Raw genomic sequence first — 27,413 nt, forward strand, 5'->3', positions numbered from 1 at the left:
TGTAAATTGGCTTTCTACTTAATAATACATGATAAACATTTTCTTGTATCATTATTCTTTTATAGTTTTTGTGGCAGTAGATGAATATTAATGCAAATTGCCAATTTTTTCACAAGTATACAGTCTAGAAATAGTATTTAGTTAAAGACAGTTTTGATGCTTCTGATACATACTGTCAAACTGCCTTGAGCTGTTTCAAATTAAGACATTACTAGAGCTTTGCTTAGACTGAGACAAAGTTCTAAAGTTCACAATCTTCACCATGTCTTGAGACTATTTCTCCAATCGATACTATTCTATCTTAGACAAAGTTTCTTTTGGTTAACTTCTTATTAAAACTTTATGACAATCAGACCTAGAAAAAATAGAAACTGTACATCTATAGATTAATAGAATAACATATATATCAATTTGCCTACCACATAGTTAATAAAAGTATCTCTAAAATGCTTAAAAGGGAGATTCTAGGAAGTACTAAAACAAATTTCCTTTTTTTTTCTAAAGCTCATATAAATCGAGATAAATCAAAACTGCTAAACTCAATTCTGCAAAATATATGTAGTCTTATACAGTATATTCTTAATATCTGTACTAAAAGGCAAAAATCTAAAAATTATCAACTAATACTTGCAAAATATTATAGTTTACAAAGCCTTTACACATCAAGTTTCATCCTAACAAGCTTAAAAATGGCATTACTTTTATTACAGTCATTTTTTAACACATGAAAAAACAGGCAGAATGATTAAGTGACTTGCCTAAGGTCACATGCCTAATAAACGGCAAGAACAGAATTCAATCAGGACTCCAGACTCTCAATACGGTGCCCTTCCTGTTTCCGTCCTGCTTTCCATAAATCATAGATGATCCAATCTTTCCCTGTGTTTAGCCTCAGATAAAAAAAAATTAACAGATTTATTTTCTTAATGTTATTTATTTCAGCCAATAGTAAAATAAATTTGCATTCCCTGAGTATACACACTGACAGTGGGTGAGCCAACTAATCCAACTGCTGATAGCAGACAGATGCCAGCTTAAGGTTAACACTTTTTTCTTGTATAAATCCAGACACAGAGAAACATATTTGGCTGAGTATAACTCAATTTGTAATTTTTCCAAAGAAAACAAACATTATAACTACCAGAAATGTTTTTCCTTCAAATATACTACTGTGAAGATAACAACTGAGAAAAACATTAAATATCTTTAAAATAAACTCTATTCTCTCCTTTTAAAAAAATACACATATATACTCAAAAATAAATATTTTCTTCCATTTCTTCCTTCTACCCACTAAACCCCCAACTACCTCTAACAATGAAAGAATAAAAAATTAACAATAAATGGTTTTTGATATTGGTGATTTTTAACTTTTACAAAGCTATCAATTGTCATTAATTTAGCATTATCTTTAACATACTGGTTAATTATAGTTTGTGTGATTTAATTAAGTCACTTTAAGAAACTTAGTTTTATTTTAGCAAGGTCTGCACACATCTGCCTTCCTCTATAGTTCCTTAGGAGAAGAGATGACGTCTTATTGATTATTCTATTATCCATTGGCCTTATTATATGATAGTCATTCAATAAGCATTTGTTGCACTTAATTCAATTAATGTAGTAGAAATACATAAAATACATCGAAGTCTAATAGTTAACAAACATTTATTAGCCTATGTATTGCATACGTTTTACTTCTCTAAAATCAAGATTCAACTTTAATTATATTTGGGAACTGTTTTTTTCTTTCATTGTGGGTACATAAAGTAATGCTGTGCCTTTCAATCTTCGGCATCTTAGATTCAATGAATAAAGTCTTCATAAAAATACACATTGAGAACATTTTTCTCCCGCTATTACATGAGTAAATGCAAAGTGCTAATCATGGATCTCTATAGCTACGTAAAGATGTGAGGGGCTATCCCCTATAGATGGCTCCCCTGCTCTAACAAATCAGTGTGTTAGGCCTAAAAGAGCCAGAATTTCATCTTATTTACCGTTGTATTTCTAGCATATAATCCCTAGCGGCTCAATAAAGATGAGCTAAATAAATAAAAACATTTGGCTTGGGGGAAAGGAATGATTGGATGACAGGGGATAAGCCATGCTGTAAAGGAAGAAAACAAATTATAAAGATAACATGACTTAAAGAAATAAAAAGAAAGAAATATATTTATCATTCCAATATTTAAAGATTATAGATCTACAATCCACTTATGATTCATACAGTATTTACCTAAATGTGTTCTATGGAATACTAGTTTTATAGGATATTAATTGGAATTGTTACCTAAATTAAATAGATTTTCCAGGCAAATAAATTTGGGGAAATTGATAAAACAGTGTTAACCAACTTCTTCACCTGCAAGTTTTGTCAGTACATTTAACATTCTGCTATCATTGTGGATTTCCAATACAGGGATAGAGTATGTATTTTCCAAATTTATTTGCCACAGAAACCCTTTTTGGGAATCCCCCTGGGAGACTAGCACTCCACAGAAAGACTTCAGGTAATCCCTATACAGAATCTTCAAAGCAGCTCTACACAGATGACAGCTACAAAATGTTATGAGCTAAGTAACTGATAACAAAATAATAACTGATAACAGAAATAACAAAGAGCAAATTATCTAAAGCATTCTTATTGCATACACAGAATTTTATAATTCCAGTGGAGGAAAGTAAAGGAAGACAAAGAAACTGTCCTAGGGGGAGGGTATAAAGCTCAGTGGTAGAGTGCAAGCTTAGCATGCATGAGGTCCTGGGTTTAATCCCCAGTACCTTCATAGAAAAGTAGATAAATAAATAAACCTAATTACCCCCAGAAAGAGATTGTCCTATAAAAGGGGGTTAAAGATTATAGTGTTCATGTACTTAAGTTCACTTGATTAGGTAAATAACCCTGGTATATCTGACTAAATGGTACACTAAAATTCCAGTGTACCAGTACCTGAAAGAATCATGATATAACCAAATTATTTGGTACATACCATACATTTTCTCATTAATACAACTCATGAAATAGAAGGATTCATAGAAGAGACAGTAAAATTGAACAACAGAATTCAAACAATTGGCACAAAATTATTTTGGAGCAAGAAACAGAATTTCTCTCTTATATGTTCTAAATTAATAAAGTCTAGATGAAGAACATACTACAACAGAAGGTATTACAGTCATCATCTACCCTTTTTGAACAGAAGAAGACAAGCAAATGCAATTAGGTTCAAACAAATGAGAAAAGTTAGGAACATTATACAGTCTTTATAAGTCCTGGTATCAGAGACTCCTCCCAAGCACTACTACTTACTGCTAGGGCATTACATTTAGATTTGCTGGTGTGTTGGTGATAATAATAATAATAATCATTCTAACTAGTCTGTGACCTCATCCTAATTAGTAGCTTAACTTCTCTATAACTTACTCTATAGAATAAAAGGGTTGACTCAAGTAATCTTGAAGTTTTCATCCATTTCTAAAATTCTACCAAAAGAGAGGCAAACTTACAAACATGTTGAACTTCTACTGAAGCTTTTGCCATAATTTTTGAGTTCTAAATCTTGGGTAACAAAGTTTTGTCTTTACAGTGAATACCCTTATGAATACTTTGATAATCTTACGTGGACACCATTAGGTGAAGATTTTAAAAGGTTGAAGAATACATATTTTAAATTATTTCAACAGGTATTTATCTATAACACCCTTGTTCTAGAAAGATTTTTAACCTGAATATATAGTAACAGGGAATGAATAAATTGTCATATTCACACAATGAAACACCATACAGCAACTAAAATTCAAAAACTAGATCTAATAATTTTAGCAACATGGATAAACTTTGAAAATATGTAATTGAGTGAAAAAAGCAAGTTATACAATGATAGATATCACAAGATGTCCTTTATATAACATTTTTAAAAACACAAATATATTACAGTGCCAAGGGCACTTCCATGCCCATGTAATTTTTTCTTCCATTATAAAACAATGAAATTAGAACATCCTCTAACACTATATACAAAAATAAGCTCAAAATGGATTAAAGACCTAAATATAAGACCAGAAACCATAAAACATAAGCAGAACACCCTTTGATATAAATTGTGGCAATATTTTTTTGGATCTGTCTCCTAAAGTAAAGGAAATAAAAGAAAAAATAAACAAATGGGACCTAATTAAAGTTAAAAGCTTTTGAGCAACAAAGGAAACCACTGACAAAACAAAAAGACAACCTACTAAATGGGAGAAAATATTTTTAAATGATATGACCTGTAAAGGATTAATATCCAACATATATAAACACCTTATACAACTCAACAACAACAACAAAAAACCCGATTAAAAAATGAGCAGAAAATCTGAATAGCCATTTTTGCAAAGAGGAAATGCAGATAGCCAACAGAAAAGTGAAAAGATGCTCAACATTGCTAATCATCAGGGAAATGCAAATCAAACCTCAATGAGATGTCACCTCACACCTGTTAGAGTGGCTATTATCAAAAAAACCACTAATGTTGGCAAGGATGTGGAGCAAGGGAACTCTCGTACACTGTTGGTAGGAATGCAAATTGGCTGATGCAGCCACTGTGGAAAACAGTATGGAGGTTTCTCAAAAAACTGAAAATTGAACCACCATATGACCCAGCAATTCTACTCCTGGATATATATCTGAAAAAAATAAAAACACTAATTCAAAAAGATACATGCACCCCAGTATTCACAGCAGCATTATTTTCAATTGTCAAGATATGGACTGAACCTAAGTGTCCATCAACAGATGAATAGATAAAGAAGATGTGGTGTATATATATATACATTGGCATACTACTTAACCATAAAAAAGAAAGAAAATTTGACATTTGCAGCAACATGGATGAACTTAGAGGATATTATGCTACATGAAATAAGTCAGAGAAAGACAAATCCTGTATGATATAACTTATATGTGGAATCTAAAAAACACAACTAAATATAACAAAAAACAGACAAACTGGTAGTTACTAGTGGGGAGTGGGGGCAATAAGGGGTAAGGGATTAAGAGGTACAAACTATTAGGTATAAAATAAGCTATAAAGATATAATGTACAACATAGAAATATAGCCAATATTTTATAATAGCTAAAAATGAAGTATAACCTTTAAAAATTGTGAATCACTATTAAAAAAGCTATGAATCACCATATTGCCCACCTATAACTTATATAATCTTGTACATCAACTATACTTAAATTTAAAAAATATTACATTTAATAAATAAAGCAAAATGTTAATACTTGTTCATTCCAGGAAATAGGTAAAAGGTTTTTTATTATATTATTCTTATTTTTATTTTTTCTTGAAATATTTAATAATTTTTAAATGATACAAAATTTTAGTATCTTACTTCTTATATGTATATATTCACATAAAATATGTGGATAAGGAAAACAATAGAAGAATAAGAATAAAGCCAGCAGTGAGATTAGTCCACAAAATTTATGTCATAAATTGTGTGTGTGTGTGTGTGTGCTAGTTAGCTCACAAATCTTTCAATAAGGGCAAAATGAATTAAACAATTTATTATTTTTAAAATCTATTAAAATATGCCAGAAATATTGGAGATTTAGACATTCAAAGCATATTACAGTAAATTTGGCAACACAAAAGACAGAAGAACTGGAGAAAATATTAAAGAGTAAATCTGACTTAAGTGGTTCATTCATTTATTCCTGAAAGATAGAAGCAAAATAACAGACAAAAAGAAAAAGACTATATTCTGAGAATAGTATGTATGACAGTATTTTAGAAAGTAGGCATTTTAAGGCTGAAGAGAATGTAATTCAAATCAATCTTGTTAAGGAAAGAATTCAAATCAATTTTGTTATGGACACTGTAGAAATAAAATCTAAAGATTCAAAATATAAAAGCCTTTATGATTTATCTGGGTGACACACACACACATACACACCAAGGGACACATATAATAAAATACTTGGTTGATAAGCTATTTTCCAACAAGCCAAAATAAAAAAAACCAAGTAAGAATTTGAAGGCAAACCTACTTATATTATGAAGTGGTAGATAATTAGGAAAGCCTCCTTTAAAAACTTAAATTGAAGTCAGTCAAAATATAGAGAGATATATTTAAGGTTCAGATGGCTTCAGTGTTTCACAGTATGAAAGGGTGAAACTATTGGGGAGAAACCACAGGTGGATTTTTGCAAGCCGGTATGACTAAGCAAAGTAGCAAAGAAATGGCATTGTGGACAAATAAAAGGATATTTCAACTGAAGAAAAATATTCCTAATTGTAGGAAGTCTCCCCAGCTAATGATTGGCACGTATAGCACTCAGCCAACTGCACGTGTTAACAACAGATAACAGTAGAGCAGAACTGAAATAGAACTGTTAGTCCCAACTCCCATGTGTTCCAGGTAAAGCTCTCCCTGGTCTCATCTTTGGGCTGACTTCAAGCCTCTCTCCCAGGGAACAGCTTTGAAGAACAATACTTACATAGCTATATTCAGTAAACTATTTGGGTTCTTTTTAAAGTTTTTTCACCTTTTAATATTATTGATCAAAATAATTAATGATTTTAGATCCAGCAGGAACTTTATATTAATAAAAATATAAATGAATCTAGGCATAGATCTTGTATCTTTCACACCAAAAAAACCTAACTCAAAGTGGATCATAAATCTATAACATAAACCACAAAGCTATAAAAAATTTCTAGATGATAACACAGAAGAAAAACTAAGTGACCTTGGGTTTGGCAATAACTTTTTAGATACAATAACAAAAGCACAATCCATGAAATAAAAACTGACAAGTTTGCTCCATTAAAATTAAAAACTACTTTGCATAAGACATTGTCAAGAGAATAAAAAAGACAAGCCACAGACTTGGAGAAAGTAACTGCAAAATACGTATCTGATAAAGAACATGTGTCCAAGATTTCTAAAGAACTCTAAAAACTCAAAAATAAAAAAAAGAACCACTCAATTTTAAAATTGATTGTTAAAAAAGATTTGAACAGACATCTCACCGAAGAAGATATACAGGTAGCAACTGAGCATATGAAAAAAATGCTCAACATTATATGTCATTAGGGAAGTGCCAATTAAATGAGATATCATTATTTATCTACTAGAATGGCTAAAATCCAAAACACTGACAATACCAAATCCTGAGGAGGATGTGACGACACAGGAACTCTCATTCTTTGCTGGTGGAAATGCAAAATGGTACAGCCACTATGGAAAACAGTTGGGAAATTATTACAAAGCTAAACATAAGATTACCACATAATCTAGCAATCATGCTCCTAATTATTTATCCAAATGAGTTGAAAGCTGCACACAAATGTTTACAGCAGCTTTATTCATAACTGCCCCAAACTGGAAGCAACCAAGATGTCCTTCAAAAGGCAAACATAAACTATAGTATATCTGTACAACGGAATATTATTCAGCAATAAAAAGAAAAGAGCTATCAAGTCATGAAAAAACATAGAGGGGTTTAAATGGACATTTTTAAGTGGAAGAAGCCAGGCTGAAAAGCTACATACTGTATGATTCCAACCACATGATACTCTGAAAAAGGCAAAACTACGGAGACAGTAAAAAGATTAGTGGTTACCCAGGGTTCAGGAAGAAAGAGCCAAGTATGAATAGGTGGGGCACAGAGGATTTTTAGGGTGGTGAAACTATTCTGTATGCACTGCAATGGTAGATACATGACATTATGTATTTATCAAAACCCATAGAATGTACAATATAAGAGTGAACAGTAATGCAAAGCATGTAAGTTAAGAAAAAAAGAAAAAAATCTATTCCAATTCCCCTCATTTTACAGCTCAAGACTCTAAGACATAGAAAAAATCAAGAGACTTGCCAAAAGTTACACAGAAGAAGAAGAGCTCAGGCCACAGCTGCAATCTGTTATTATGAATAAAGTTCAAAAATAGGGCTGTGATAGATTTTGAGAGTTGTTAACTCAATTCAGCCCTGTTAACACTTGAGCTGGGCAACCATTAAAGTTAAGACCTCTGAGGCTTTCTGACACTGTGAAACATTGAACACAATGAGGATACAAAGAATAAAGTATTCAGTTTAAATTACGATTTTCTCATTTTAAACACAGGTGTAAAGAAGAGGCTAAACAACTGGAGCTGATGAGATGGTTCCTCAAGAAAGCAGAAAGCTTTCTTCAGGGTAGGCACAATGAACATTTGAGCTCTAACTTAGTATTTGAGTTCTATACTTGGGATTCTCCCGATCCCTCCCCCACTCCCCAAAAAATCTGCAATGAGAAAAAAGCTACTACACTAACAGATCTTTAACAGGAGGCAGACAGGCATGGTTTCTAGTCCTGGCTCTGCCATTTACTAGCTATGTGTTTTAAGGAAAGTTTTTTAAACTCTCTGGGCCTCAGCTTCCTTATCTATAAAAAATGGGGATAATAATATCTACTTCATAGGGTTACTGTGAAGCTTAAAAAAATCCATGTAAATCACCTGGCATAAGAAACAGGCACAGAATAAATATACTGTGTATATTAACTATTAATATGTTAATTCTAAACCATTAAATTGTGTGTGTGTGTGTGTGTGTAAGCAGATGTCTCAAAACTTTATAGAATTAGATAGGACACAGGAAAACAAACAACTATACAGAGGAAATGGTACTAAGCATTTAAGAGCGTTACGTATAATATTTTATGGAGTCTTCTTTACAAGCCTATGAAGTAGGTGGTCAGCCAGTAGGTCAAGTACTTTGGGAGCATCTACCATGTGTGAGTCACTGTTTGAGGCACTGGGAGCACAGCGGTAAACAAGACAGAGTCCTTGCTCTCAAGGAGCTCATATTCTCATGCAGAAGAACACCCAATAAGCATGAAATAATCAAACATAATTCAAGTTGATAACTGAATTGCTGTGAAGAAGATTAAGGGTAATAGGTGGTCTGCTTTAGCTATAATGGTCAGGGAAGATCTCTCTGAAGACAGGAATTTTAAGATGAGTCCAAAACAGTAAGGAAGGCAGCCATGTGAAAATATTATGTAATACCACGGCAAGTAAAAAAACAGCATATGCCAAGATCCTAAATTTGGTATATACAAAGATCAGAAATACAACAATGAAAAATAATATGTACTGTATTTTATAGATGAATAAAATGGGATTTTAGAAAGGTTAGCAATCTGCATAAGGTAAACGGCAAAAGCATGGATTTGAAGGTCTGACTCCACAGCCAGGGGTCTCATGGAAATGTTAAGCCTCTTCTTCTCAAGTTAGCAAAACCTCTCAATCTGTTCTCAGCCAGTCAACAATCCTGTTTCCCAAACAGTCTTCTAAAATGTACTATGACAATTTACCAACCTAAAGAGTTCTTCTAAATTCCAAAATATTTATTTGCTTTATTTGTTGCTGCAAAAATAAGGCAGATATTATAAAAACAAGAACTCTGAGTTAAACAGGGTAAAACTATATCACATTAAATAAAATTTTGTGTGATTGGTAATTATATTTTCTTGAACTATACATTCTTTAAACTTTTATCATACTGATATGTTACAGATGAAATACAATGTTTTTTAATAATTTCTAAAACAAAGCTGGACATGGAGTCCTGGCTCAGAAATACAGTAATATTTCATTTTGCTGTTTAATGAAAATAAAATTATAATTGCCATATTTTCACTTATGGTAACTTTCCCCAATTAAGAAGCCTAAAATGCAAAATATTATTAAAGCTATGTTGTAAATTTGAGAAAGAAGAATTATAATTCAAGGATCTCATTATAAAATCTTAGAGAATACTAACAATTGTAGGATTATAAAAAATTAACACTTTTCAGTTCAACTATAAATCACTTTACAAATATTTCATTAATGTCAATCAAACTGCAGGAAAGATGATCATTTTAAAAGATACTGTTCCTTGAGTGCCAGGTGCTAATCTAAAAACTTTATATACACTATCATATTAAATCTTCACAACAGTCCTGAGAAGGTAGGGACTATCCTCCTCTTACAGGTAAGAAAACTAAGGCTATTTCATCTCCCACATTCAAAGGTTAAACAACTGGCCAAATTCATACTGCCAGGAAGAAGTGAAGTTGGGATTCAAACCCAAAAGACTGTGACTCTGAGGTCCATGCTCTCTTACTATCTGAGTCTATAGCTACATCTCACATCAAGAGTTAGGGTTTGACATACAGAAGCTTTTCAGAAGCAGTACTGGGTATTGTTCACCTGAATGACTCATTAAATCCCTCAAACAATATGATTAACATGTCCAAACCTCAACTCAGTATCTTTCCATCCCAAACCTGATCTTCCTAGTATACTCCCTACTCTGATTAATAGGAGTTACTCTTTACCATCTGGGTAGTAGTCACCCCAGGCATTTTCTTTCTCTCCCATAGCCAAGTAGTCACTAAATCCTGTTGATTCTGTTTCCTAAGCATCACCCGTCTCTCATTATCTCTCACTCAGACCCGCAGCTACCACCCTCTCTCTATTCCTCACTGTCCAGCCAAGCTTCTTCAAAGAATAGTCTATATTCCATGCAGATTGTATGCTTAAGGGCAGCTTTTTAAGTACGCTGCTATATATTTAGTGCCAATCACAGAGCTTGTCCATATTGGGTTTCCAATAAGTACTAAACAAATGAATGCAAATATCAGGACTTCATCTCTCCATTCCCTTGCAAGTGCAACAAAAAAAGGTTACTGATGAAATTCTGATAGGAAAATGGCACTGCCTTCTTTAATAAAGAAAACTCAGATCTTGTGAGGCTGACAATGGAAGAAGAATCTCTGCATGCACAAGAGTAATTTATGAGTTAAGCCCATGAGTTCCAATTTTTGTTCTCAATATTCACTTTCTCCTTGGAGATCTCATTATTGCTGTTCCTCCTCACTGGCCTCACTGGCAGAAGGGTGCTGCTCCCCCTACAATGCTCCTACCTAGTTAGATCTATAACTATGACTCTTTCCCTTATATGCCTTGATACAGAAAAGATAAAGTTATAATATTTAAATAAGACTTTACCAAGGCTATAAGATAATAAAAGAGAAGAAAGGACAGACACCAAAAAGAAACCAGGCAGCAAATCTTAAAAGTTAGGATTTTCTCTCTGGCACTTTTAGGCTCTATTCTATGATAGCTCCTTATGTACCTTCAACAGGTAAGTGCTATTTTAGCATATACAACCCAAGAATCCATGCTTATCATATCCCCTCCTTAAAGAATAAACCTAGGAAAGAAAAGCCCAGAAGGATCCAGAGTTACCCACTCCCACTTACTTAAATCCTTTTATCCAAGTTGGTTTCTTGATTTGGACCCTATGTTTTTGGAAGAGGTGAACAAGGGAAATGCCAGCCCTTTAGAAATAACTCTCCTATCTTCAGGGGGCAGATTGTTTTATCCTACAGGTCACCCCAAGCCAATCAATCTTTATCTCAATTCAGCACAGTAATTCAATATTAATATGGGAATTTATGCCAGATGCATACATTGTAGGGTAACACAGACCACTGTCAAACCATCCAGTAACTTTAGCTTTCTAGACATGTTGTAGCACTCTGCATATTGACCAGTAATTCCTTCTTGAAATTTTCAAATCCTTGGTTGCCCATCTCCTGATTATACTCTTCCTTCTCTAGTTAGTTTCAGACTACGCTGGCCCTTTTCTTATTCTGCATTCTCTCCATAGCCAATTTTATTTGCTCCCATGGTTATAGTATAATGCTAATGTAACAGTTAAGAGTAAGCATTGGATCAACTCTACCATTTTTTTTTTTTTAGCTATGTAAGGGTAAAATAATATATATGCAAAGCATTTAACAGACTGCCTGAAACATAGTAAGCACATAGACACGGCAGGTTAAAAGCAAAATAAAACAAAATATTCCAATAGGCTGATAGTTTCCAAATATACATCTCCAACTCAGACCTCATTGCTGAGGTCAAGATCAATTACCCCCAAAAACTATGTGGTGGGAAAACTTAGAAATAAGATTAGCCTCTGAAGGCTAAAATATAAATCAGTCTAATGGACCAGCAAATTCATACTGAATGATTCTAAGACCAGAGACTAGGTTATTACATAAAAGTTTTAAAATATTTAAAGAATGTTTCCATCAAGAAAAAAAAAGTTGTCAGGAATGAAAAAAGGAACTCAGAGGGGCAAAAATTGGAGGCAAATAAAGCTCTACTGTGCAGAGGTTCTCATAGCTTAAAGCTATTAAGTGACCACAACATATATCTAATTTCCTTTTTTCTGATTCCAAGCTCCTCAGCAACCTGATGATTTCTCATATAATTTTCCTACAGAGAAAACTCCTTAGTCAGAGAACCTATGCTATCTACTTGGCAAATATCTCTAAGTATATCAATAAACTGGCATCCTAAAAATTCATCAGTCACATTGTGTGTATCTCCAAACCTCATACATTCTGGTGCACTTAGCAAGACTGTGTTTGTAAGTGCCCAAGACTTAGGAGCCCTGGTTTCTTTTTACAGTTACTAATTCATCAGTGAATTTCATAGCGAAGGTCTCTTGTTGGAGACCAGCCAGTCAGCTTTTTCCTTAACTAAAGCACTGTTCATTTAAAGCAGGAAATCCTCTACATATGCTTTATACTCTATATATAAATATACTCAACTATCTTATAACAGGATTAGATATTGGTAAAATATTAGCAAATCCAGCTTCATGAGGGTGAGCACTAAAATTCACTAGCAATAAAATTTTGCTCTCTTTTAAGACTAATTTTCTAAAATGCCTTCATTATAAAGTACCTTCCTCCAACCATTAATTATCGTGTGCTTTTATAAACAGTAGGTAAACATGCAATACCTTTGAAAATTCTGACTTTACATTTTTCTTTCATTCATTCATTCGTCAAATATTTATTAAGTTCATTCTAAATGTCAGGCACTGTACTCAGAGCTGGAGATGAGCAAAAGCTGGCAGAGTTGCTACTCTTGTGTGCTTAAGCTTTAGGAGCAGACACACTTTAATAAAATGATCACACTGACAATTCTAAAACTACATTTGTAACTTATTAGCAAGAAGAGATATATGGTACAATAAGAGTACATAACAGGGGCATTTAATCAGATCAGGCAAACTTCTCTGAGAAAGTGGTATTTCAGCTAAGATCAACAAGAATAGGAGTCAAACACTAGGCTAGAACAGTCTGGACAAAGAAAATAGTACTGGAGGTGCTGCATCCACACTCACTGTCTCTACTTCTTCTCCCATTCTCTCTTAAATGAAACACACTTTTATACCATTTACTGCACTGAAATTGCTCTCAAGATCCTCAGTGATCTCCACATTACCATATGCAGTGATCAGTTAACCTCTTCTCATTTGACCTAGAGCAGCATTTAACATAACTTAGCATTACTTCCTCCTCAACCACTTCCACTTGGCTTTTAGGACACCACACTCTGTAGGCTTCTCTCTCTGTTCACTAGCTACTCCTGCAAAGTCACAGTTGCAGATAACACCAAATCGACCCAAACTCCATGGAGTGCCTCTTTTTGTGATACCAACTATTCTCAGTCTTTACCAAGTATCAAAACACTACTATGAAAACTAAAATTTTATCTATAGCCAGATCTTCCCCCTCATCTTTGGACTCATTTATTCAACTCTACTGGATTGTCTTAGAAGCATCTCAGAATTAATGTGGCCAAACTAAACTCCTGATTCACCCACTTACCCTCATACACAAATCTGGAAATTTCCTATGACATTAAATGGCAATTCCTTCCTTCTAGTTGCTCAGGCTAAGAACTTGGAGTCATCTTTAACTCTTTTACTCTCACACCTCATATCCAATTTGTCAGCAAATCTGTTAGCTATACTTTCATAATATATCCAGACTCTAGCCTCTTCCCACTTTCTCCATTGTTATCACCCTAGTCCACTACATCCCTCACCTGGACTATTTCTTTATATTCTAGTGTTTCTGCTTCTACCCTTGCTTTTCCTTGGTCTATGATGAACATAATTTAAAAGAAGTAATCAATTTTAAAAGTCAGATTATGCAACCCATCTGCTCAAAACCCTCCAATGGCTTCCTATCTCAATCAACAAAGTCAAAGACCTTTCAATCACCTACATGACCTCCTTCCTCTGTGACCCCATGTTATTATCTTCTCTTGCCACACTGCTATTTGTCAAAGGTGAGGAACCACAGGCCTTTGCACTGGCTGTTCTCTTCACAGAAATGTTCTTTCTCCAGACATCTGCTTGACTTACTCCTTCTCCTACTTCAGATCCCCTCCAACGTCTCCTTCTTGATTAGGTGTTCTTTGACCACCTTATTTAAGTGAAACTTGCCCCTCAAAAACTGGCACTCCCCATTTCCTTCCCAGTTGGTTCTTATTTTTCTCCACTGCATTTGCCTTCATTTACTACATATGTCACATATTTATTGTCTACCTCTCCTTAGTAGAATGCAAGATCTATGAGAGTAGGGACTTGAGTATATTGTGCTCAGCGGTACACATCCTCAGTGTCCCATTATATAGTAGGTACACAACAGATACTTGCTGAGTGAACAAATGGACAAAAAGGAATATAAGAACCAGTGACTGAAGAAAGATCTGTATGGCTGAAGCACAGATAAATGGAGAGTGGTATACTAAATGGGGCTGGAGAGGTAGAAAGGGACCAGAAGACACTAGGCTTTATAAAGAAATTTTGCTTTTAAGATAAAGATAAGGCATCACTGAATGGTTTTAAGAGAAAATCTAATTGGATTTGCATTTGGAAAGATCATTCTGGCTGCTGAGTGGAGAACTAATGGAGAAAGGCCAGAGTGAATAATCACTATTGCAATGGTATTGGCAAGTGATTATGGCAGTTTGTGAAAGACTGTGCTTACACAGATGGAAGAAAAAAGATGGATTTGAGGGATATTTGGGAAATAAGACATTCAGGACTTATTAATAATTTGGCTACAGAGGTAAGGAGGACATTAAAAAATCAAGAAAAATGCTTAGGTTTCAAATTTTCACAAGTGGATGTTAATGCTCTAAAGTGAAATAGGAACACTGGAAAAGAATCAGATTCACAGGAGATAAACATGTATTTGATTTTAGGCATGGTGAGTTTGAGGTGCTTTTGAAATATCCAAGAAGAAATATCAAGAAAATGGATATAAGAAAGGTTAAAGATGACGCTGGATGGAGCTATACATTTAAGAGTCATAGGTGGTGGCAAAATCATGACAATGGTTTCCATTACACAGAAAAAAAGGGAGACCCAGACTTAAGAATCTACCCTACCACTTGTGGGCTAGACTAAAGAGGATGAGCCTCCCAAAAAGAAAAAAAAAAAAAAGAAAAAAAAAAAGAGCAATGGTTTTGTTTGTTTCCTGAAGTCATACTCATAAGGAGTTCTCGTTTTTTAAAATTCTGATTTAAACAAGTAACAGTAGAATGTCCAAGCCTTTCCAACCTAAACCAAACTCATCAACTATACATCTCTCCAAGGATAAGTCACTGTTAGAAACTAAAATTCACAACACCTGTCTCTTTGCTGCTTCAAAGTACATCAATACACAAAGTTATGCCTCCCAAAATATATGATTTTGGTTTATTGCAATTTCCTGAAATTACCATATCTCTCTCACTCTGGAGCTCACCATATGCTGTTCCTTCTTCCCTCTTTGCCTGAGATGAAGATTTCCCTGACTTCCCAAGACTGGGCTAAGTGATCTTCTTTCCAGCCATCCGAATGATATCATATAGTACTGCATGTTTTATGTGTGTACCGGATGTGTGTGTGCTGCACAGTAATGTATATTTAACCATCAGTTTAACTAGATTGGTGCTGTGTCCTTTCCACTATTGTATACTTAGTACCTAACAAGGCTAAGTTTTAAGAAACGTATCTATTCTGCAATGTGAAGAATTAAAATCTAATTTGGTTGTCGGTCCACTGACAGCCCTTCACACCTCGGCTCTTCTCACGAAAAGTGACTTTTTAAACTCAAACAGTAATTTGTAAACAAATGATTGAATCTTTAAAAATGCTAAATTTTGTAGATTTCTTTAGGTCTTTTTTTATGTGATATCATTAAAGCCTGCAAAAATTCATATCTAGGAATATTTGGGAGTCTTTTGCCTTCAATCTCGTACAAAATTGATCTGACAACTCTTTTCCAAAGCCTGGCTTGGGACTTTATTTGAGCAAATGCAGTATAGAGTACCTCTATATAATGGCAAACAAAGATGCAGTTGCACAAGTATCCCTAATTCATCCCGCGAGAGCCCACTTGACAGAAGCAGAGGCAGGAGCGCAGAGCACGTTTCCACAGCATCCCCCTTGCCTGGGCTAATGCGGCTCCCTCTGACCGACCCTAGGGATACCGACCATCCCCAAATCCTCGCCTCAGCGCGCCCTCGGGCTTGGGCACCCGGACTAGTGCTTCCTACGCACATTAATGATAAAAGTCCCTGGACAAAGGAATACAGTGCCAGACGGTTTCGTCTCTAAAATCCCTGAGGAAATGGAGGGAGAAAAAAAACCCGTCAAAAGAAAGGCGGCAACCAAGCCTACGGTGCTCACCGAGCCGACGCTCTCGGTCAGTCTCCATCTGTGCTAACCGTTGGCTCGCAGGCCGCCACAGGCAACGTCGCAGTGGCTCCTGGGGGCTGTAGTTTCTGTCGCAAACAGAACGCGCCAGCGGCACCAAAACTACACTTCCCAGAAGTCAATGCGAGGACGCCCTGCCCTCTTAGATCGGGGGTTTGCAATAACAAAGAGACTGTCACTATTTTTAGGCTGATCTTAAATTTAGATTCAAGGTCTTCCAGGAGTGTACCTGTGCCCTCTTTCTCGGGCGTGCTTATCTTGTCTGTGATAGTTTCGGTGTACTTCAACTCCCCCTTACTGTTCTTTCCCCTGTACAGCCAGGAAATCCAAACGTTAGGGGACGGAAAACGTCCCCCCGCGGCGCCGATTAAGCACCTCCTAAGACGCATACGTCCTGCTTGCCGTCACGCATGCGTAACACCGGCAGCGGTTGGCGGCCGCGCGCGGACTTGGGGTCTGGAGGTAGCCTGTGGGAGGGCGGGGCTTTTTCCAATGGCTTTGCCTCCGCGGGTCGCGTATGCTTGGGCGGGGAAGACGGAGCAGGAGCAGGGGCAGGGGCAGGGGCAGGGGCAGGGGCAGGGGCAGGGGCAGGGGCAGGGGCAGGGGCAGGGGCAGGGGCAGGGGCAGGGGCAGGGGCAGGGGCGGCTCCTGGTTTGTGCCGGGCGGAGAAAGGGGAGGGGCTGGGGGGGTGAGGACCCCATCTCCCCTCCCCGCTCCCGCCCTCTGGGCCGAGCCCCACCGATGGGGCTGGGCGAAGGGGCGGGCTCTGCTCCTCAGGCCCTGCAGCTCCGCCAGCTTCGCGGTCAAGCCCCGCGCTCTGGGATTGCGGGGCTACCCTGTGCCCGTCTGGCTTGGCGGGCGCTGGGCGACGACGCAGGGTTCCGAAAAGAAGCGGGGTCTGCCCGGGGGTTCAGATTCGGCAGGGCAGGAGACGCTTTCCTCTAACGCCGCCACCGAGACACCGAGACAGCAGCTGCACAAGCCTCCCGCACCCCTGGAGCGCTAGGGTCTCCAACCGCCGCGGCCAGTGAGCCCGGGTTCAGCGAGCCTTCCCTGCCAGCGCCTGGCCCGGAGGGAGGAGCTGCGGAGGGCGGGGACTGGTGCCGGAGGAGGGGCGGGGTGGGAAGGCTCCCGAGAACACCGTGGCTGCACAGACAAAAAACACCGAATGGCTGGAGAGCGTTCAACTGTTACCAACCTTTTTGAGCAGAACACGGATTTGACAGTTCCACAACGTAAGGATATCCTCTGACCCCGCGAGACGGAGAACGCTTCCCCGACACTGCCTGTCCTGCAAAGCCAGCGCTGTAAGGTTTTCAACTTTCCAACTTTTTGTTTTCAGTCTCTGACTTGAAGACTGCCCCTCCGGGTAGAAGGAGAGGGCGAGCTCTATCCTATAGATTGAAGACACTTCTGGTTCCAAATGTCACTCAGACGTGTGTTTTCATGACAATTCGATTTCTCTGATTTTTTTCTTACATTTCTCATTTTAAAAATACGAAGTGCTTTTGGTGACATGCTGAAAGGTAACTGAAGACTTAAAAGAAAACTCCAATTGTCATGGCTGAAGGAGAGAATGAAGTGAGATGGGATGGACTGTGCAGTAGAGATTCAACTACTAGAGAGACAGCACTGGAAAACATCAGGCAAATCATTTTGAGAAAAACCGAGTGTCTTCGTTTGGTGAAAGAGACACCTTATCGTCCATCAGACGGGCTTTCAAATGCTATTTCTTTGGATGTTTTGAACAAACTTCTTGCTCATCTGCTTATGCTTTCTAAGAGGTGTCCCTTTGAAGATGTAAGAGAGAAAAGTGAGTTTATTCTGAAGAGCGTCCAGGTAAGGAAGAGCATTATAAGTACAACTGTCTATCTCATATAGTGAAGTTTTACTTGCAGCTTTTCACTTTGCATATACTTCAAATAGGTTATTTGAATCATTCAGCATCTTAAATTTAGAGTGTTCTGTAAAACATTGAATTTGGGGTTAAAATTGGACAGGATGAACTAAAGTAAAAGTAATTTTCAAATACAAGTAAACAAGTATTTTCTTCTAGAGGGTTTTGACAAAAACTGCATTCCTCCTGGGGGGAAAAATATGTGAAAGTTACAGTTAATTGCAATACTTGCTTTTCCTTATGTCCATGTTGTTGGAAGTGTAGCCAGTATGCTTTTCACATTGTTACAAACATGTGGAAAGTTTCACATTTAAAAGCCTCTAAAATGATAAAGAATATTAAATCTTTCCTAGTCAGCTTATTCAAGATAACTGATGAAACAATTTTCTCTTGTTCTTAAGAGCAAAACAAAACAAACAAACAAAAAAAGGATCTGTTCCCTAAATGTAATCTTTCTTTTCTCAAAGAAAGAATTATATAAAATAATAAAAGCCCATGGTGTAAAGGAGCTGACATCTGCAGATTGAAAAGTTGGATCCAGGTTGAGTGAATTGTAAAAAAACTGTTATGATAAATTACTCAACTAGCTTTCTCTGTGTTGATTCTTTCCTTTTTAACATAACATGCCTATTTAAGTTGTGAGTGAAAAAGATTAAAAATGATGTAGTTTTCCTCCTGTTTTGCACATATTCAATTTATCTTGTTTTATTAGAGATTTATTAGAAGATTTTTTAAGTGAAAAGTTTTTAGATATTAAGAATGGTCAGTAATGCTCTTTATGCTTATCAGTCTAAATTACATAATTCACAAGTGTTGTTCGAATTCATAATATGAAAAGTTTTAAACTTTATAATTTATTTGGGTATATATGTAAGCTAAAATGAACAGTGTTTCTATTCTGGTTTGAATCCAGTTTGAAACACAAAAATAATCATGTGCATAAAATGATGACTCTTTAAGATCTTGGGATATTTCTTCTCACAAACACTGCGGAAACAATTGTCACAATTTCTATTTATCCAGAGATACTAGAGAGGAATTAATATTCTAGTACTTGAAGTTTGCCCTTTTAAGCATCAGAAATTATTTCTCTATCTCTTAGTGTGGTGACTACATCCTTTTTTTTTTTTTTCATAATAGCATATCAAGTACATACTGTTGTGCTGCTGAGAATGGAATGTATAGGAGTATATGATCCATTTTGTTCAAATTTGTGTGTTCAGTTTTTATAGTTTTTCTGTTCCTTCCCTTGCTGTCAGAATACTTCATTCTTCTCCTGAATCTTTTATTTTGCTGCCTTTTTAAATATTAGAAAGGGAAATCAGATAACCAATTTTGTTAAGAGTTAGACTGAAAACAGAAGTAATTAGGCCCTGGGGAATACAGGGTCAAAGGACTGATTTAATGGTAAGTAAATGGGTACTAGTGTAAGACAGAACTGGGCATAAATTCTCCTCCTTTATTAATATGCTGCATAATCTTCAACGAGTTAAGTTACTTGACCTCTCTTAGCTTAGATTTCCACATCTATAAAATGGGAATGATAATACAGAGCTGTTGTGAGAATTAAATGAGATATAAAATGCTCCTCTCCTGTTTTACCAGTGAAATACTTGGACTATGTGATACATATTTCAAGACACATTATCCTGCAAAAGAATTCAAGAATCTCCTCTACTGTGTAGTTTTCCCATTGATTTATACCCTCTTTTTCATCTCGACATCTATTGCACATTATTCTGGCCACAATTCTTACATGCACTTTACTTACATTGGGCTAAAACACATGTTTATGTGTCTGTCTCCCCTAAGTGGGCTGAACTTCTCAAGAGTGTTGGCTGAGACCTGGAAGCTACTAAATAAATATCTAGTAGATGAACAAATTTATATTTGGCTTCTTTTTGTTTCTTGGTCTGAATAGATGAAGTTACTGGATTAGGGAGTTTCCATCCCTACATCATTCATTCATGTCTTTATTCAGCAAATGTTAATTGAACCCCTGCTGAATGCCATTCTAAGACCTGAGAATTAGTGGTGAACAATTTTGACATTCTCCTGAAGGGAGATAGGCCATAAAATAGTAAACAAATAAACAGTGTAATTTTAGATAGTAAAGGAAGACTTCCCTGAAGGGATAACGTTTAAGCAGAGGTGAATAAATATTATCCGGGCAAAAGTGAGATTTGTGAGAGGAATGTTCCAGACATAGGGAGTAGTATGTGTGAAGGCCTCACGGCAGATGAATTCTAGGAGTGGAAAGTAAGGCAGTGTGGTTGGAGCATACATTTTAAGGAGAATGTGAAAGCTTAAGTGCACACTCTGGAGTCTGATCTGACTCCAGTACTTCATTAACTCTACAACCTCAGATAAGTTATGTAATCTCTCCTTGACTCAGTTTCCTCATCTGCAAGATAAGGACGATGTTAATAGTTCTGCCTCACAATGAGAATAACATGAAATCATGCTTACAAAGCATAACACACTGCCTAGCACATTAAAAACTCCCATAAAGTCAGGAATTCTTACTGTTTTTAGGCAGGAGCCAGAGAACAGAGGATCTTGTGGGCCATGTTAAGAGTTGTGGGCTTTATCTTGGGAACAATGGGAAGCCACTGAGGGGGTGTGTTGGGCAAGATGGTGACATGATGATACATGGCATGTTAGAAGCTCACTTTGGAAGCAGTTCAGAGAATGGATTTCAGAGGTGAAACGTGGATGTGCAGCATCAGTTAGGAGGTTGTTCCACTAGTCCAAGGCAACAAAGGTGGAGCAGGACGTAGTAGGAAAAGGTGAAGAGGTCTGTGAGATAGCTAGGAGTTAGAAGCATAGGATATATTATTTAATTGGGTATAGGAGATGAGGAAAATAAAATGAAAGATGGCTCTAAAGTTTCTGGCTTGAACTACTTGGTAAATAGTTCAGTCATTTCAGGAGACAAAACAGTGGTAGAGGGTCAGTTTAGGGGAATGATGAGTTTCTGTTTTAGACATGTTGAGATTAAGTTTCCTATGATACAATCTGATTAGTAATAGTGCTTGAAGGGATTTCTGCCCCTGCCACCACTATTCTAGTTCTGACATTGTTACCTTTTATTTTTCTAGACTTAACTCATCCTCTACCTTTATATCCATCCTCCACATAATTGCAGAGCTATTAATCTAAAATGAAAATCTGACCATATTTCTCTTCTCCCTAAAATATTTAGGATAGAATCCAAACTTCTTTAGGATGCTATATAATGTCCAACATCATCTGGCTTCCACTTAACATTCCAGCTTCACACCGGAAAGCAAATAATTCAAATACAGTGCTTTTTAATGCATTCTGTTATTCATTAGTAAGCTGCAAAAGCTGAACTGCATTTGCAATTCCTGCAGCTGTCCCTGAAGGTCCTTAATTGCTATAGGTCAGCTCAGAGGACTATGTTAGGAAGGGAGAGATGGTAGGGTGGTAGTAAGATGTATTCAACTCAAAATGGCTAAACCTGTACAAAATTGGCACACTGGGAGATAGCATTCTCTGTTCTCAATTTATTGATTTCAAGTCATACTTAAATTTGTTCAACACATTTTTTGAGAACTATTCTGTGCCAGGCACTTTACGCAGGATTGGAAGATAAATTAGATTTGTTCCCTGCTTTTGAGGAAGGTCTTCTGTTCTCATAGGAGGCTTTAGTTGTACTGTTTGTTTTTTAAACCCATAATACCTTATGATTCCCTAAGCAAAGGAACAGAAGTGTTAACACTGACCCAATATACTAATATAGTCCACTGGTGAGCTATGGTATTTGTGATGCATGTAATTAAGGGGGAAAATGTGAGTGTGTATATATTTATCAAAAGATTGTGAGGAGTATCCAAAATAGCCAAATACTTTTCCAAGAGTAGTCATTTGATCCTCTTCATTTCCATACCATGAAAAAGGAAAACTTAAATTTTCTTATATGGCTGCCAACAATTAACACTGACTGAAAGTAACTTGGCTTAAGATAGAAAATTTAGACCAAATAACAAAGTATTTATCTTTGTTAAGTGGGGTGGAGGAGGCTTTCATTTAGTGAAGTGATTGTTACCCTCCAAGGGAGAAAAGAAACTTCAGCTGTTGGATATGGTGCACATTTACAGTTTGTTAGAGTTGCAATTGGAGTATCCAGTTGGTATCCACTGGGTAGTATACAGTTTGTAGTTTTAACAATAAGAGATTTATTATTTCACAAAATAAATCTGGAGGGTGGACAGTTTCAAGCTTGAATGATTGAATCATTAGCTGAATTACGCTACCTTTTAATCTTCTATCTTTTTGTTCTCCTTTGCTCAACCTAGCAAGTGCTGACTCAGCTCATGGTTACAAGGTTACTACAGCAGTTCTAGGTACCATGTGTAATCATGACCCTCTGCAGCTAAGAGGAAAAGAGTTTCTTCCCATGTGTGTATCAGGGAAGGAAAGCTTTTCCCAGAAACCTTCCAGCAGACTTCTCAGTTTTTATTGATGAGTGTCACATGCCCTTTACTAAGCCAGTCATTGGCAAGGAAATTGGACATTTCTCTATTTGGTTTGGACTAATCCACATTCAACCCCTAAGAGCCAGAAGAACCCTCATCACGTGAATAAAGATTTCTGTTGGTGAGAAAGAAGAGAGACAGAAGATAGGTTTAGTCAGAGGCTGCCAGTAAAACTCATATGTAACTAGATAATATATTGCTTTGGTCTAGTTATAATTTAGATTCTGCTAGATTGGAAACATAATTTATAATGATGCTATAAAACATAACGGATTAAGAACATTTTGGAAGTAGAGTTGACCTTTTAAGATGATTGTTTTGTTTTGATTTCTTTTTTACTGCCATGTCTAGTCAAAGCCAAAAGCTTAAGTTAGTCCATCTCAAACATTCGCTGCTGACTCTTAGATATCACAGCAAATATGTAAGTCCTCTTTTCACTATTTACACAGTTTCTCTCTTCCATATCCACTTTTTTTATTTTATTTTTTTTTTTTGTCTTCCTTGTTTTATTGATTCACTGAGAACTCAATTCCTTTCCCTCTGAAAGCCTCCTAGCTTGCTTCTCTCCTCAGTGCTTCCTTGCATTTCTGTCTTTGACCTCTTTCTTTCTTTGCTTTTGAGCTCAAAGGAGAATACTATTGACCCTCAGGTTGTCTGGGCTTCTTTGGATGAAGAATGTAAAGAAACTGAAGGCAAATCTTTAACTTTTTTTTTCTATGTAATTTGAAAACAAAGTAAAGAGCCTATTTTCTTTTTACCCACTGGCTTACAGGATGAATCATATCTGCATCATCTACCCCCAGTGTCCTCTTTATAATACAAAAATACATCCTGTTCTCTTCCTTTGTTCTGACTTTTAAGAAAGATTGAAACTAACAAGGATATTATTTTTTTGTTTTGTTTTCTGATTTCAGATATTTTATTACTCTTACAGTACCCCAAATGGTCTCTAGCATGAGGGGGGAAAAACCAGAGTGATTGATTTTTAAAATATTTTTCTAACATAATTTTTTTGTTTGTTTATAAATGGGATGTAGTGCTTTGTAGGAAAATGGGATGTTAAACACTTGCCTATTAGATTTCAATTTAAGGTCATGGGTTGTTTATAATACCGTGGAGGACTCCCTGAAACAATAGTTAAGCTTAATTAGAATTATTTTATTATCTTTAACACTTTGTGCCCTTGAAGTACTGTCCAGATCATTCATGGAGTAAAAGAATTAGGAAATAGATGTGCTATTCTTGTTTTAGAGTTATATTCATTTTCCTCTTGGTAAGCCATTAGAAATTTGCAGGATAGCTTTCAAGCATTTGAATAGATGATAACAACTAAAACAGCCAACTTAAGGATTTGTTGAAACTTTGATGTGACAGAAAGTAACCATGGAATCTTAAGTCTAAAAAGTATTATTAATCCCTTAAGGCTTTGAAACAACAAGGCCCTAATTGGTGTTATGTCTTAATCATAAAGAATTTCATATTTAAAAACAAGCAGTGTTTATGAGGTAGCAAATTAGCATGTACTGGAGGAACCATAGATGGGTAAAATTTTAGAATTTGTGGAAGGACAGGGAATATGCTGGTGGAGGGGGAGTCAGTGCTAAAAATGCACAGAAGGATGAAAGTTACACTAGACGTACATCAGCACCAAGCAAGCCTTGCCAACAATTTTAATCTCTTCTTTGTCATAATTTCTCAAATCAGTGTATTTGTTTCACACTGTGGTAAAATATTTACTTGTTAAATTGAATTCAGTGGAAAATAGGATTTACTTTGACCTAGCTTTTCTAGATCATATTTATTACTTTAAGAGAGAAATACCTTAATTGACCTTGATGATGTTACCTAGTACTTTAATTAATTTAATTTAATTTAATTTAATACTGCTGGTACAGTATACTAAGGGGTACCTGAGGGTTCTCCAGAATATCTGATGATGGTATTGCTGGGGGCAATGGGCAGACTGGAAATTTAAGTCACACTACAAGAACATTATTTGATGCTTTGCTTTTTTTTTTTTTTTTTTTCGCAATTAGTTAACATACCAATTTAAAGTAATGTTAATAAAGATACATTTACCATGACATTTGTGTATAGAAAAAAGGTCTTTTAAAAGATGCATGTTTTAAAAGAATGCTGTTTCACTGGAAATACTTAGGGAGTGTCTGTAGGATGACTATTAGGACCATTTATTGGATTTTCCCAGTTGGCATTTTTATTGTTGAGTCTGCGTATCCTAGTAGATTGTCACAGTTTGTGACATATTTCAGTTTATATGAAAAAAACTTGTAAAATTTGGAAACACAAGAATTATCTGTCTTCTCATGTTTTAATTTCTTTTATATAATTACTTACAGAAATATCTAATTAGATTGCGATGAAATACAGAATTACTTTAGAAAAATGAGATACTTTTAGTTTTATGCTTTATGTAAATCTTCCTATTTTTAATTTAAAAAGTAAAAAACTTCATAGATTTATAGATTATTACTTACATTATAAAATTACCTTCAAACAACTTCCTAAGCTTTTTTTTTTTTAACATTTTTTATTGACTTATAATCATTTTACAATGTTGTGTCAAATTCCAGTGTAGAGCAGTTTTTCGGTTATACATGAACATATGTATATTCATTGTCACATTTTTTTCTCTGTGAGCTACCATAAGATCTTGTGTATATTTCCCTGTGCCCTAAGCTTTTAAACTATAGTAAAGGAAAATAAAATTTATGATGTGAGTTTTTATGAAAGTGATTACCCAAATCTACTTTCATATATACACAGTCATTAAGTGTTTACTATTTAGATGCCCTAGAACTAGGTTTTAACTTAAAAATTGTTTTAATTGACAAGATAATAAATATATATGCCTTTTTAAAAATTTAAATTGGATACTTTGTCAATTCTACGTGTAATATTCAGTAAAGCCTAATTAGAATCTTAGTTTACCCCACTAAAAGTGATCATTTACTGTTTTGACACTTCAGTGCTTGACAAGCATTGCACAATAGTCTTTAAATTTTACATGATTTCATTTTCTAGCAAGTTGGCAGGTGTTAGCTGTCTATAATTATAACTGAGTAATTTTTCAAATGCTATTCATAGCCTAAACACAGCAAGAAATTCTTCCAATCATGTGATAGAGACCAAGGCTTGCAAAATAGTGGTAGAGTGATATGTTCAGTGGTACTAAAGGACATATTTAGAGAAGCATTTCAAAAATAAAAAGTGATATAAATGAGAGGGAGACAAGTTTTCTCATAAAATAAGATCTCTCAAAGTTGCTGATAGTGATTACACCTCACCCAATAAAGTAATGTATACACTGGCAGATTTAAATTATAAAATATAACACATATTTATTCAGTTTTGTTGGTGACAGAGGTTCTGAGTATAAGAAATAATTGAAATTATTGAGGCAGTACAGATTTTACAATTGAACCTAGTGAATTATTTCTTCTCATTTCATTCATGACATATTTATTGTGTACCTACAATATGCCAAACACTGTGCTTAGCAATCTTTTGGCATGTCAAAGGAAAGGCTGTAAGTTTCTCTTAATTTTAATAATGATTCTACTTTAAAAACAAAAGAAGCTCTTGCTTTCTTTCTCTTGATTATTTTTTTCTTCTCTAGTCATCTATTTTATATATAAAGAGTCTCACATTGACTAGAGATCTTAGTGCAGAATGGTTTAAAGATCTTGGAATTTCTTTACCAGCCATATGCTCATGAATAAATTAACCTCTGTACTCTCAGTTTTCTCATCTGTGAATTGACATAGTTTTATTATCTACCTTGTGATGGGATTACAAAAAATTAAAGGAGAGCACATTGGTAAAGCATTTTGTAAAAAAAACCTTGATATACTGTACAAATTTAATTATGAATTAGCTTTTTGAGACTGTTTACTTATCTGTAAAATGGAGGTGATAATAATAATACCATTCTCACAGAGTAGTTTTGAGAATTAAGTGAACAGTAAGGTATGTTGAAGTAGGCCTGGTACGTAGTAAGTGCTCAGTAAATACTGGTAATGATGATGATGAGTATTGGTGATGATAACAATGATGAAGAAGATGAACTCAATCTAGGTCTCGCAGCTAGCGAGTCAAACTCCAAACTGGCATTACTTTAAGATTTTTATGTAATTTTTGTATCCATGTGTACTAGCATCGCTGATTGCCTTTTGTATACTAAATTTTAATATGTTAGCTGATTAATACTGATGTCCAACTTTATCAAAGTGTTCTTCTAACCAACCACTGCCTCAGGGTAAGTGGTGGACTTACCCAGAAGTTTGCCCCAGGGGTGATGGCAGATCTGTAGCATCCATCCTCTCCTTGGAGTCCAGCACCATTCTAGAATGTCAATATGGTGCCAGCAGGGAGGGGTTGTAGGCAGGCA

The 27,413-nt window shown here is 35.7% G+C and overlaps 2 protein-coding genes across 5 annotated transcripts in view; one reads left to right on the plus strand and one right to left on the minus strand.

The window, feature by feature from the left end:
* The window catches only part of CEP57L1 (centrosomal protein 57 like 1), a 55,841-nt gene extending 39,152 nt beyond the window's left edge, over positions 1 to 16,689 (minus strand). The window contains exon 1 of one of the 3 annotated variants that reach the window (XR_012508675.1): positions 16,580 to 16,657. The gene's annotated coding sequence lies outside the window, so the exon portion shown is untranslated. Of the gene's footprint in view, positions 1 to 16,579 lie in introns of all 3 variants that reach the window. The other 2 variants (XM_074368536.1, XM_010965396.3) reach the window with 2 other exon arrangements.
* A 509-nt stretch (positions 16,690 to 17,198) lies between these two features.
* SESN1 (sestrin 1) overlaps positions 17,199 to 27,413 on the plus strand; it is a 90,204-nt gene continuing 79,989 nt past the window's right edge. Inside the window, exon 1 of one of the 2 annotated variants that reach the window (XM_074368530.1) lies at positions 17,199 to 18,445. In XM_074368530.1, the coding sequence (XP_074224631.1) occupies positions 18,167 to 18,445 (279 nt within the window). In that variant the 5' untranslated portion in view covers positions 17,199 to 18,166. The remainder of the gene's footprint in view (positions 18,446 to 27,413) is intronic. The other variant, XM_074368532.1, reaches the window with a different exon arrangement.

This window comes from Camelus bactrianus, chromosome 8, assembly GCF_048773025.1.
Source record: "Camelus bactrianus isolate YW-2024 breed Bactrian camel chromosome 8, ASM4877302v1, whole genome shotgun sequence".
Lineage (NCBI taxonomy): Eukaryota > Metazoa > Chordata > Mammalia > Artiodactyla > Camelidae > Camelus > Camelus bactrianus.